Below are 12,874 nucleotides of genomic sequence, written 5' to 3'. Positions count from 1 at the left end.
ATCTTCTGGTCTGAACCAAATAAATAAATAAAATAAATAAATAACCATGATGCCTCGTTTTTGTGGGAGCCAGATAATGATTTTGAATTTGGGGAACAGGTTGAAGAATGTTTGTTCATATTAACTATCTGAGAATAAATAAATACAATGTCTATCGCTAACTTCCTACATTACCCTATTAGAAGTCAAGAACAAGTAAAAAGCCAGTAAGTCAAGCAGGACAGGGCTTATAGTGTTGTGGGAAGCTCAATGGAAAAAGGTGAAGTGTCACCTACATGGTTCGCATCAGGCAGTACAACATAACAGTATAAAAAGTTATTTTTGTCCTTATAGGACAGTGTAACATATATGTCATTGGCTAATGGCAATACTGTAAAATTAAAACTGAGCAAAACTTCTTAAGTAAACAAAAACAATGACACTCTGACTCCAACACCTCTCGTCATTGCACATGACTAATAAAGAACAGTGTTCCGACATTTGTTACAAGCGACAAAGCGCTTATTACCATCAAAAAACTGCAGCATTAGGCTGAAACTGGTCGTTCTATCTACAGTTGCAAAACGAGCAAAGGTTATGCTGCTAAAAGCAAAACTCAACCCATTACAAAATTCCTTAGTTTATTTTTGTCAAATGGTGTTAAATTAGTTACCTATAGTTGAAATCCAATATGAATTACAAGAAAATTGGCCTCTCATGTACCGAATCTTAGATTTAAGACAATTGGTAATAAGGGGGGAATGGTATTAGGCTAGTAATCAATCGCCGTCTGAAGAATCACTTCCGTAAGTTACAGCATTCGCATTGGCAGCAAGAGGATTTCGTTTACGAGCTATACTGACCGCCTGTTGGGCTAAAGAACTGGAAAATCCTATTCCAAGACCTGAGGCCCAGTCCATAGTCGTTTCCCGAGAATCGGGGCTGGTTGTTTTTAGGACATCAACTTCAGAAGATGGTTTTGAATCTTTGGGAAGAGGGTCAATCTCGCAGGAGTCCATTTGAGGCAAGTGGGCATCACCAGGCTTGTGCTTATATTTTCTTAAAGTGGGTCGGCGTCGTCCCAGTAATGTGGGACGTTTATGGCAAGGAAGCGCTGTATCTGATACATCATCAGATAAAAACTGTGTCTGCTGAGAAGAGTTTACCAAATCAAATTTGGAAGAACTTGACGCAAAGTCTTTTTTGCTCGGAAGATCAGCACAATCATTACACAGATTTGCAAGTGCTTCTTTTTTTGGCGTATTTTGAAGTAAAACATTTTCTTGTTTTGACGTGTTTTCAAGGGAAGTATTTTCTTCTTTTTTATCTTTGTGATGTTTTGATTTATTGGAAGGAAAAAGTTTACTTTTCCACACCTCACGTTGTTTTTCGGATGTTTTGTTGGCAAGAACTGATCTTAACTCTCGCATAACAGTTGCTGACTCTTCCAGCACTGTTTTCTCTGTAGAATCATGTGCATAATGCTTGGAATTCCCATCGTTATCAGTTTGTCCTTCAGTAGTGGCTTCAAAGACCTAAACATACTATCATGTTATTCTTGGCCTTAAAGCTTCTTTGAACCCAGGCAGTTGCAGGCTTACTTGTGCTTTCAATCACTGACGTAAAAAAGCCATCGTCAGTCCGAAGCAAGGCTACCAGATGTTTTTTTTTAATTTCCAGCCCAATTGCTACTGAAAAGTAGCCCAATCGTCACATGTGATGAAACAAACCCAAAATATAAAAAATTTCGGTGAAAATGGAACAAAACAAAAAAACGCGACTGCTAAAATGTTTCCTCTGCTCTAAAACAAAACTAGCTGTGGTTCGCGTAAGTTCTGCGGGAAAACCGCAAAATTGGCAACTCTGGTCTGAAGTTTAAGTTTTCAGCATTCAAAATCAAGAAGTTAACAAATCTTTAACTGCAAACCGCAACAAGTCAAAAACAAAAACCGTCAAAAACTGCGGTCCCCAAGCATTCAAACATCGTGGGGGATGAGAAAAGAGTTAAACTGACTGGTAAAGCGGTGGTCGAATAAATTTGTGGCTAGAATACGGTGCGATACTGATGAGCCCAGCCTCATGGGCGAAACACGTGTCTCTCGCTGTCAATTCTTGCTACAAATCGGCTGCCGAGAAACACAAAAAAAGAAGATACGTTGGCATACTAATCAAAAGGCATAAGGCTATTTTGGTTGTTCCAAGTCGATTGGAACTTCCAACCGATTCTACCTGGTCTTCAGCATTTTCTTCGTCGTCCAACGCGTCATCATCGTTGTTTTTGTTAATTTTTGAAGAATCTTCATTGTTTTCAACTGAAACAGTCACTCCATCTCCGTGATTATGTTTTTGACACCCATAATGAAGATCAACTTCCTTCATGCATTGGTTCCAGCACTCCAAGCTAACATCCAAATGCGTTTTAAGGTTTTCGAAGAAATCTGCAACAACAAAGCACGTTGAATATCATCATAACAAGTGATTTTGACCAGTGATTAAGTTGGAATGACAAACATTCACTACAGTACAACAACTTGCTGTTGAGAAGCAGTTGTCAGCCTGAAGTTTTCAGAAGCAAGCCAAAGGTAAGTCTATCTACGTGATTAAACTGAAACCAGCAGATAAAATAAACAAGTAGATGAAGAGAGGTTGAGCGGAGAATCTCGGAATGAGGGCTTGAATTCGGACGGAAATTTCAATTTTTTTTCCAAAGATCCTAGAATGTCCTGTTGTATTTTAAAACCGGAGATAACCCCACTATTTAGATGAAGAGTGGTCAAAAATGGCAAGAGGTCATAGACTATGCAACAGGCTTATGGTTATCTGTGAGTGACATCTTGATCAAAATTGAATAGGGATTTTCAAATAAAGTTTGATATAAACTTCTTTTTTTGACTTATAAAAGTAAATGCATATTGCATACCTTTAATTTCGAGTTTTGTCATCTTCATTTCTGGAATGGAGTCTTCCATTTCCAATGACCTAAAAGAACAATTTATTTCAAATATGCTCTGCAATCTACATCCTGTTACATTACCTCGTGTGTGCAAATCTACGGACATTCTGCAAACTTTCCCTAATGCAGAATGCAATCTACGGACATTCTGCATTAATGGAATAATTTTTTAGGAGATAAAACTTAATGTTAAACTATTTTAGTTTTAACTGGTCAACTGCAGTGCTTCTCAACAATTTTTTTTTCCTTTCTGTTTTACATCGTTTATCCCTGATCACTTTTATTCAACCAGGGAGTTGTGCCAATACCAATAGCTCAGAGAAACGCAATAAAACCTGACTGCTGTGCAATGTACAGTGCCTAATTGTAGTAGATAGAACTTGCTTTAATTCCCTATTTGCGAATGCTGTATGTTTAAAATGAGTAATTTGTTTGTCGTTTCGGTGTACCGTATACAATGACATTGCTCACACTCCACGAATCAATTGTGCATTTTGCTAAGTTATCATAATATGGCATTTCGAATCTACTGGGCTGGCGTTATGGTTAAAATCAAACCCAAAATTAATTTTTTGTTTAAACGTACTTGTACATCGCAGCTCTCATGTGGCTCTGCAAGCTGTGAAGATTTATCCTCAACGTCGATGCCGATGTTCGCTTGTCATCTGAATAATTTCAAACCAAAACGTGTAAAAGTTGAAGTTCTGCATTAAAACTGTAATTGTAGATCATGAAACAATTACTTCAAGACAGTTTTCCAGTATATACAAATTGGCCGATAGCTGTAGCCGCCACGTATTTATACGTTTAGTCGGAAAGAATTCATTGACAGGCGGTAACAGGTAATTCCAAAAAGGATGCAAAACTCTTGTCCTCTTATCAACACATGAAAAAAACTTTCTGCAAGGAGACGAACTGAAGTTTCAGAAAACTTGCTTTTGCGTATCTGCACATCGCCCTTGCAGAGAAAAGTTTAACTTATTTAGCCACTTACTTAAAGTTTCACCTGCATTTTCTGATTTGAAAGGACTTTTATCTTTCGTCATTGTTACGTGCTTGTGCATCTCATACGAGCTCTGCATTAAAGCTATGCTGTCGATCGTTGTTTGATTTGGATTTGACAACATCGAAGGAAAAACGGAAAAGAAACCTAAAGAGTGAACTTTTTTTTTAATTACAGTCATCACATTCAAATACAAACACTTGTTTTAAAGGGGACTTTGAATCAATGTCTTTCTTCAAAGCCATTTAACCTCGTAAAATAAGCAATGTAGCTGGGTAAAAAAGTACCAACATGGAATACTAAAGTTTGGGTGTACATCAAGATTATTATTTTTTCTAGTAGTAGTCGCAAGTCGCAACGTTCCTCTGATGAATGTGAAACTAAAAGCAAAAACATAAAGTTGTTTCATTAAAATAAAGTTGTTTCATTATGTCACAATCAATGTGCGTAGCTAGGACGGTAAGCTACATTTTTGTTCTAGAATTGGTGAACTATATTATTGCGTAATTCTGTTCTGGTGTTTCGACGATTACTGACCAATAGTAACGTTTAGTTGTAAAACGCAATCTTTTATTGCAAAATCTGATTCTAGAAAGTTTCTGTGTACGTGACATTGTGAAAACTTATTGTTGACCAAAAGCCTTGTAGGCCAGAAGAGTGAGTTCTTGTTGCGCAATATGGACCATAGTCTCTGGAAGCTTCTGGTACAAGCAAACTTGTTATAAATAGCTGCGTGATTTCATTTCTATCATTAGAGTTGTGTAAATAAAATACGTCATCAATCTTTCCAAAGTCTTTTTACGTGTAAGAACTAGAAATAATTGTGACACGTTACTTCACCGACGTTTCGTGTATCATGACAATGCATGTCCTCAACTGTTGCTTTCCTATGTGATTTAGTTCGTTCAGAAACTGTTTGAAGAACATCTACCACTTGCATGTCGAACTCAAATCAAAAATATAAACATACTACCCTCTGGCAAGACGTTCCAGGTAGTTTCTGACAAGGTCAGTGATAACCGAGTTAGGAATTCGGATCTTTGTTTGAAAAGAAGTTCATTTAGTGTTTTCAGAACCGACAGCGCGTATCCATCGGTGGCTACGTACAGTTCCGCTTCCGAGGTGTCCTGATGCAAAAAACTTACTTTAAGCGATCAATCGCATTCCAATTGGTTGTCTACGGCTATTTTTGTTACATATGTTTTTAGTATTCTTGTCGTAAACGTTTGTGTTTAAAGCGTGGCTTATTTGCAGATAAAAGGTATTTGGGTCCTACATGTGCTTAAAAGCTTTTTTAATTCAATTGTTTCAGTGTTATAAAGTGTTACTTTTATCATGAAAAGCTTTACTATAAGAAATTAGGATTTTACCAAGCTATGTGCAGTTCAAACATTGGATGGAATTCTCTATGCATGGGTTCCCAACCTGGGGACCATGGTTCCCTAGTAGGTCATGAGCCTTTTTCAAGGGGGCCATATTAATTTTTTTAAAAGGTTGAAAAAAAGAGGGGCCATTGATTTTTGCAAAGTTTCAAAGGGGGCCACGGTGTAAAAAAGGTTGGGAACCCCTGCTCTATAGGCTATGCAGATTCAATAGTTTTCATTGACGGGTACTAATTTATCAACTATCAATATGCTAACATCCCGATTGCAGGATGAAAAAAGCGCTGACCAGTGACCACTGAAACAATCGAACACAAAAACATTTCAAGATTTTTTTTTAAGCAAATGTAACACCCAAGTGCCTTTTTATCTGCAATTGACTTCAGCCTTCAGGTCTGAAGGCTTGTGCAATGTGCACGGTGTCTAGGCCATCAAAGTCGTTTACTTAAAAACATATGATAAAGCTTTGGTAGAGAGTTTGCGTTGTTGAACCATAGAGAAATAAAACAAAGTAACTTCAGCGGGTTTAAAATGATGTAGCCTATTACATACACATCATGTTAAACCCGCTGAAGTTACTTTGTTTTATTTCTCTATTAAAAACAAATGCAAACAAATTTAAAATATTTTTGGCAAACAAAATTTTGGCATTTAATAACATTGTACAATTAATACAAACATAGTTAAAAGATAACTATCTAACGATATCTAGCGGACTTTTTTATGTTCATGCTTGAAAACACTGCACTTTGGACAAAGCTTTAAAATTGTTTTGAACAGAAATACAAAATCACCTCTGAAAAACACACTCCAAATTCAGATAAGGGGATACTGCAGATGGAAAAGGCATCCAAGTCACTGCCGCAATTATTTGTTAGTTTGTACTGAGTGAGATTCTGCATCGCTTCTCTGCAGGAGAGGATGCACTTGACTAAGCAACGTAAAAGAGTCAACCGAAGCTTCGGGAATGCTCGTGGGGAATTAAGATGGTTAGTTTCCATTCTCGATACCGGGGTTTTACCGTTGACACTGAAACAATCGCAAAAAACGTGAAAAATATCTAAAAATATGTTTCTTTGCAGAATATTTGCAGATATAGGGTCATCAATAATTAACATTACAACTTCAAACAATTGTATTTAACAAATGGTAGACAATTTTTGAGAAATAAACATATAATATTATAGTAAAAAAACTAAATATTTAGAAAAAACAAGTTTTACTCAATGTGTCCGCCATTTGCGTCGATAACAGTCGGAGACGCGTTGAAAAGGACCTGCAAGAATCACGAATAACTCTTTGAGGTGTTTAGGTCCTTCTAAACTTTGGTGGTGTTCAATCGAAACCTTGCTCTCCATCTTCAAATTCTTCTTGAGAACTGTGAACATGGTTCATAGGCCACGTTCGCCTCCTTTGCCAGTTTTTGAATTGGATCTCTTGTAACGTTAATTATTATTGATGACCCTGTATAGTTTAAACTAGAAAACAAAAAGTAACTACCATAAAAGCAACCGTAACAACTTGAATACTATCGAAACAAATCCCCATGAAACAGAAGTTGAACAAAAGTCAAGGTTGGTGTTGTTTAGTTATGTTTTTTTTATGAGTTTGTGCGGTTTCAAATCAAGGCCAATGTTTGATCACCTCTTACCATACCAAGCTACCAACAACTCGACAAGGATAGTTTTGTAACTTTTGTTCAACCTCACAGCACTTACAGTGTGTAGCCTCGGGACACCACTTCCATGTCTTGAACTAGTCTGATGGCACGGCGAACGACAGAGTGGAATTTCTCACTTGATTTCAAGAACTGGCGCAACAGCTCCAGATTCCGATTGTGGTTGCGTTTCCACATCTCAATAATTATCTTGTGAAAATTGTTTGGGACTTTTTAGTCAAGAAATATAGTTCCTAATTTATTTAACAACTCATTTGTTTAAATGATAAGAATTCGCTTTGGTTTACAGCAAAGAACTAAGAAAAAACATATATATATAATACAAGAATACGGCGATTTAGTGCTGTAAAATCATTGGCGTTCTCAGCTCTCATATAATACGTAAATGAACAGCTTTGTTTGTTTTTTTGCAATTATTCTTTGACCTGAGAACAAGGAGTTTTTAAAAAAAATCTTATCTAAACCAATCGAATGTTAGCAATCCAAAAGAAAACCAGGTCTGTAAACAAAAACAAAAAACACAAAGTATCATAAGTATAAGAAAAAAATAGGTAGAATACCTTAACATATTAACGTCCACTTTGTAGAGTACAAGTCAATTTAAAGAGAAACAAGAATTTATTTGTAAAACTGCCATGTTAGATCAACTACAGCATAAATAGTTTTCAAAAGGTTAAATGTGTCAAACCCCCTTTTTAATTAGTATCATAAGTATGCTCGACTTTTTCACTAAAGAACGGTAGGTGAAGTTACAAGTTTCTTACGTCATAGTTTCTTACCTGCAATCTTAAATTGAAACATGTCACAAAGAAAGTCAATGAGGCCAAACTCAAATGAATGATAGTTGGTACCAAGGGAGTTAAGAGAAAAGCGACAAGGCAAGCAACATAACAGAATATCAGCATTAGATGCCTGTTATACAAAACAATATTGTAAAGCAGGATTACTCAACTAATCTTAACAAAGGTCCAGTTTGACGAGTTGAATATTTTTAGCGGTCCGGTGAATAAGTCATTTCACACGCAACCACGAAAGTTAAACTATCAGGGAGTAACTATTGGGGGGTCTGGGAGTCCAAACCCCCGGCAACTTAGATAATCACAGTTAAAATTGCTTCCTCCCACCCAGTAGAAATCTGTTTAAAGAAGTCCTGAAACATTGCAATGAGGTTATTCTTCCAAAAGCTCAAGATCGACCATTAACACCCAGAAGATCCGGATTCGGACCGCGGTCGGACAGTTGAGTAGCCCTGCTGTAAAGCTTGAACACACAAAGAAAAAGTTGTCTTCGGTGAAATATCTCTGATAGGAAACTGCATCACCACTTATACTCGCCCTACTTAAACAATTACAGGAATTCCTTTGGCAGCTTGACGTTTCTAGTGGTAAACAGTTCTACATTAATCAGTTATCTTCAGGTATTATATAGTTGATTATTATTACTGACAAGAGAACACAGTTGTGCCGAAAACGCTTGAATTTCTTCTATTGGTAGATTTGACTTTTGCTTGAATTATGCTATTCGACCCCACTGCTTTGTTATCTATCTTTTGCTTGTGATACAGCAAAATTACTTCCCATATCAGTTCACAATGTCTGTTGAAGGTTGCATTGTTATTGACCCACCAAACAAAGCCACTGAATGGGCCTAATATCATGTGATGAACAATACCTTGACATGTGTCCTTGTTTGACAGAGTCTGTGACAAACAACACTTCATGCTTTTTCTTCATTATGCAATATAAAAACTGTCGAGGAGTTTGAAGACACAAATAGTCTAAATCTTCTTCCAACATCACTTTGCTCTCTAATATCTCCCGACCATACTTCACATGATAGTAGTGACTCTGCATGGACAACACATGCCAGTAATACTTCTGAGACGTTATCTGTGCTTTGAAACCAATTGATCTAGCCGAAAAATTGCATGATGTTATAGGCCTACATATAAAGCTTTTGAAAAAGGACAAGGAGTAGCCTACCTACCATCTTTATAAGAATGTCGTCAGTACCAGGAAAAACACCTGAAACTTTTGTTCGGCAAAGTTTCCACTGAGTTTGTAGGTATTCCTGAAATGTATTTAAGAGGATTCACCTCCTCAGTCTTCATCTTAAATAAGTTAGTATAAGTAAACCAAGAAGACACAACTCATTTACAAAATATAATAAGTAGTGTTGCATCAATACATATAACTATATGACTCAACACTAAAGGAAATATTCAGATGATCATCATGTAATATATTTTGTAGGAAAAAAATCACAATTTTAGGGTTGGAATGTTCTATAAAAGAAAAAGCATTAAGTTGCTGGCATTAAGTTTTTGTACAATAATGTAATGCACAGTATTGATAAATTTCAATTTTTTTAATGTACCGGTACCTACAATCCTACATGAAAAAAGAATAACAATTCACAAATCACAAGCGACCCAACAGTTCCACGCATGACAAAAAAATTTAACCTCTTACCTTAATGGAAGTCCCATGCCAAAACCTGTATAGGTTACTGCCACCAGTAATGCAATCACTTTCGTAATTTACTTTAACGTCCTCTTCATTCAGACATAAATCGTGCAAGTAGTCATGCAAAGGACTACCCTGAAACCACAACTGCAGATTTTCATTACCGTTCATTGCTCAATGTACACATTGATTCAAAAACACAATGATAGCCTATTTAATGATGACATTCTGCATTCATGAACTAAGAAAAAGTCACAAGATACAGTAGACACCACTTTTAAGCGAATAGATAATAAGCAATAGGCCAAATTTGGTCCGGTCTGGAACTACTAAATGTATAAAAGTGGCATAGAATCGTCCCCTGCTTAATAAGCCCAAAATTGTCCGGTTACAAAGTGGGCTTAATAAACGGGGACTTGTATAACATAAAACTGAATTAAAGTTACAGAAACAATATGTACAAAATTCAGTAAAAAATAGTCCTGCAGACAATCACAACACATGGAGGCCTACTGTCTTGTTTTGATGTCGTCTTTTCATTTGTAAACACATTTTTGTACCTCGGATAAGAGATTTTTAAGTGACATCACTTTCACTCACCACACCTGTACCATTGCAATTTTCTATTTAAGTTCTGGTAGATAGCGAAACCTTGATCAGTAGAGGTGAGAGGTATACTCGAGACAGTCGGTATCGAAACACAACTGCATTATGGAAAACTTAAGCACCAGTAGCAGGTTGATGAATAATACTTTCCTGACCTCTATCGTGATGTCTTCAACGCGGAGATGATCTTCATAATCATCATTGTCTGGTCGCAATATTTGGTTAGTCAAAGTCATTTTATTATTAATTAACAAGTGACATCTAAATTTCAAAACAAAACCATCATTTACACAATTGAAATGCACTAACAGCCTATTACAGACTACTATTATAGTACATAAATAACATCATTTTACAGTTGAAAAGTGATAGTGTCACATTAAAAAGTTGGAGTTTTACATAGAAAAAACAAACTGATGGTTGAAATTTAATCGACACAAAACTGACAAATGTATCTGAAAAAAAGTGAAGGTTTGCTTATTGTCATTGTTTTAACACATTCTATGCATTACATCGCATGAAGCCAAATTGACAACCGTTTAAAAGTATTTTGGCGAAACATTGTCCTACCAATATCCACATGAAACAATATTTTCAAACTAACAACCGTTTTATCTACAATAGGGTGCAAGCTGAAATAAAGTACTTGACACAAGAATCATTACATTTATATAACATGCAAAAAATGGTAAAGAGATCTAAATTTAAAAGAAAACATTGTCATTGTAGGGTTGGCAAACTACAGCTTGCAAGTGCAGTGCATGTAGGTGAACGTTGACATGTGTCAAAACAAACATGCTTTATATTGTAAAACCTTCATAACTTAAAAAAAAAGATTGTTTGTGGTGTTGAATAAGGAGACCTGCTAACAAGAACTTTTAATGCTGATATCTTTTTTTCCAACCATTCTTTTTCACACAAAAATAATACAATGGTTTTACCTTATCATGCATGTTTCTCAATGAGCTTTTGACTTACCACAAAAGGTGAAGTGAGAATAGTGTTTATACATGTTAGCTTTGACCGTAGCCTTTAAAAAATGATCTTCCAATACTCAGCAGTATTATTAATTTATTCAAAAAATCAGTTTTTAAAACATGACAATGCCAGCAAAATACCAAAAGATTCTAAAATGGAGTAAGATACTTTCGGCCCCTTTCTTCTCTTGGGTCCAGGGGAATAACATTCTCTTTCAACATGGCAGGACTTGTTTCCTTTCCGTCATGCAATTTAACATAGCTTGGACTTTTCTCTCCATCACCCAATGGAGGCAGGAAAAATTCATCAACTAAAAAGTCCATATTTGGGTTACTGTTAATAGAGAATCGCATGTCTTCTTTCATGTACTTTTTCTTGTCGTCATAATATTTCATAAATGTCTCATAATGCTTTTGTTTGTCATTGGCAACATCACCAATTAAAACAACACTTCCGATCAAGCAGAGAGTAGTTGTCACATAATTGACTTTTTCTTCACCCGATTTTTCTTTCATTTTGTAACCGTACCGTTTCGCATACTCACTAACATTTCGCTTAGGAGCAATAATAATTTGGACAAATTTTGAAACACCATTTTTAAGTCGTAATAAGCTCATATTTGTTAGTCACTGTCACAGGACAATGATATAAAACTAGAACTACAAAGCTCTGAAAAACAATAACATTGGTCTATAGTTGTAAAGAAAAACAGAAGAAATACGAAGAAAGATTTTACCGGAAATATCTGCTTGCCAATACGGATTTATGCCTGACAGAGGAACAAGAAATGCAATTTTTGTAATTCGCATGCTGTGTGAACGTTCAATTCAACACCAACAAGATGTATTTCTGTGTTTCATAGATTATCAGAAAGCTTTTGATAAAGTACGCCATTTCCAGCTTCTTTCATCACTAAAACGAATTGGGATTGGTGATAAAGATTTCCGTATGATACACAATCTATACTACAAGCAACAAGCCGCTGTCATACTTCCCAATGGAATCACTGAATGGATGGAAATATCAAGAGGTGTTCGACAGGGCTGTGTCATGAGCCCAGATCTCTTCAATTTGTACAGTGAGCTCATCCTTAGAGAACTGGAAGATATTGATGAAGGAATTAATATAAACGGAAAACTTATAAATAACATTCGATATGCAGATGACACAGTCTTGCTTGCAACGTCACAATGTGGTTTGCAAATTTTACTAGATGCAGTTCAAACATCTAGTGAAAAATATGGACTAAAAATAAACATTAACAAAACTAAAACTCTGGCAGTCTCGAAATGTCTTCCTGAACCAACAATTTGCGTGTACTGCAATGATAACAAAATTGAACAGGTTCAAAAATTCAATTATTTGGGCTCAATACTGAATCCAAGCACCCGATGTGAAGAAGAAATTAGACGACGCATTGCACTATCAAAATCAAGTTTCAACACCATGGCAAAAATCTTTAAAGATTGAAAGCTCTCCAAAACCTTAAAAATTTGTTTGTTAAAATGCTTTGTTTGGTCAATTTTGATGTACGGATGTGAAACCTGGATGCTAACGGCAAAAACACGAAAAAAGCTTGAAGCTGCAGAAATGTGGTTTTACCGAAGAATTCTCAAAATTCCATGGACAGCTTTTCGAACCAACAGAGCAGTTCTCCAACAGATGGGCCAGGAGCAGCAGATAATGAGATCTATAGAAATGCGGCAACTGAAGTTCTTGGGTCACATCATAAGGAAAGGCGAACTTGAAGATTTATCTTCAAGTGGAAAAATACTAGGAAAACAGTCAAGAGGAGCTCAAAGATTTACATTTTTGCACAATTTTCAACCA

The 12,874-nt window shown here is 36.1% G+C and overlaps 2 protein-coding genes across 2 annotated transcripts; both read right to left on the bottom strand.

The window, feature by feature from the left end:
- Window positions 1-758: 758 nt before the first annotated feature.
- On the bottom strand, window positions 759-10,302 carry LOC145782400 (vezatin-like). The gene is made up of 13 exons (XM_082594183.1): window positions 10,222-10,302; window positions 9,467-9,595; window positions 8,982-9,065; window positions 8,667-8,842; window positions 7,775-7,907; window positions 7,036-7,184; window positions 6,112-6,346; window positions 4,906-5,062; window positions 3,939-4,082; window positions 3,519-3,597; window positions 2,900-2,958; window positions 2,209-2,417; window positions 759-1,514 (listed from the first exon to the last, which is right to left on the bottom strand). Exons 1-13 carry the CDS (start codon window positions 10,300-10,302, stop codon window positions 759-761), a joined length of 2,391 nt encoding a protein of 796 aa, XP_082450309.1.
- Window positions 10,303-10,326: 24 nt separating this feature from the next.
- Window positions 10,327-11,709, bottom strand: LOC145782276 (uncharacterized). The gene has a single exon (XM_082594064.1). It carries the CDS (start codon window positions 11,659-11,661, stop codon window positions 11,194-11,196), a length of 468 nt encoding a protein of 155 aa, XP_082450190.1. The 5' UTR covers window positions 11,662-11,709; the 3' UTR covers window positions 10,327-11,193.
- Window positions 11,710-12,874: the final 1,165 nt, after the last annotated feature.

Source organism: Aplidium turbinatum, chromosome 13 (genome assembly GCF_918807975.1).
Source record: "Aplidium turbinatum chromosome 13, kaAplTurb1.1, whole genome shotgun sequence".
NCBI lineage: Eukaryota > Metazoa > Chordata > Ascidiacea > Aplousobranchia > Polyclinidae > Aplidium > Aplidium turbinatum.
This window is presented reverse-complemented; position numbering and strand designations above follow the sequence as displayed.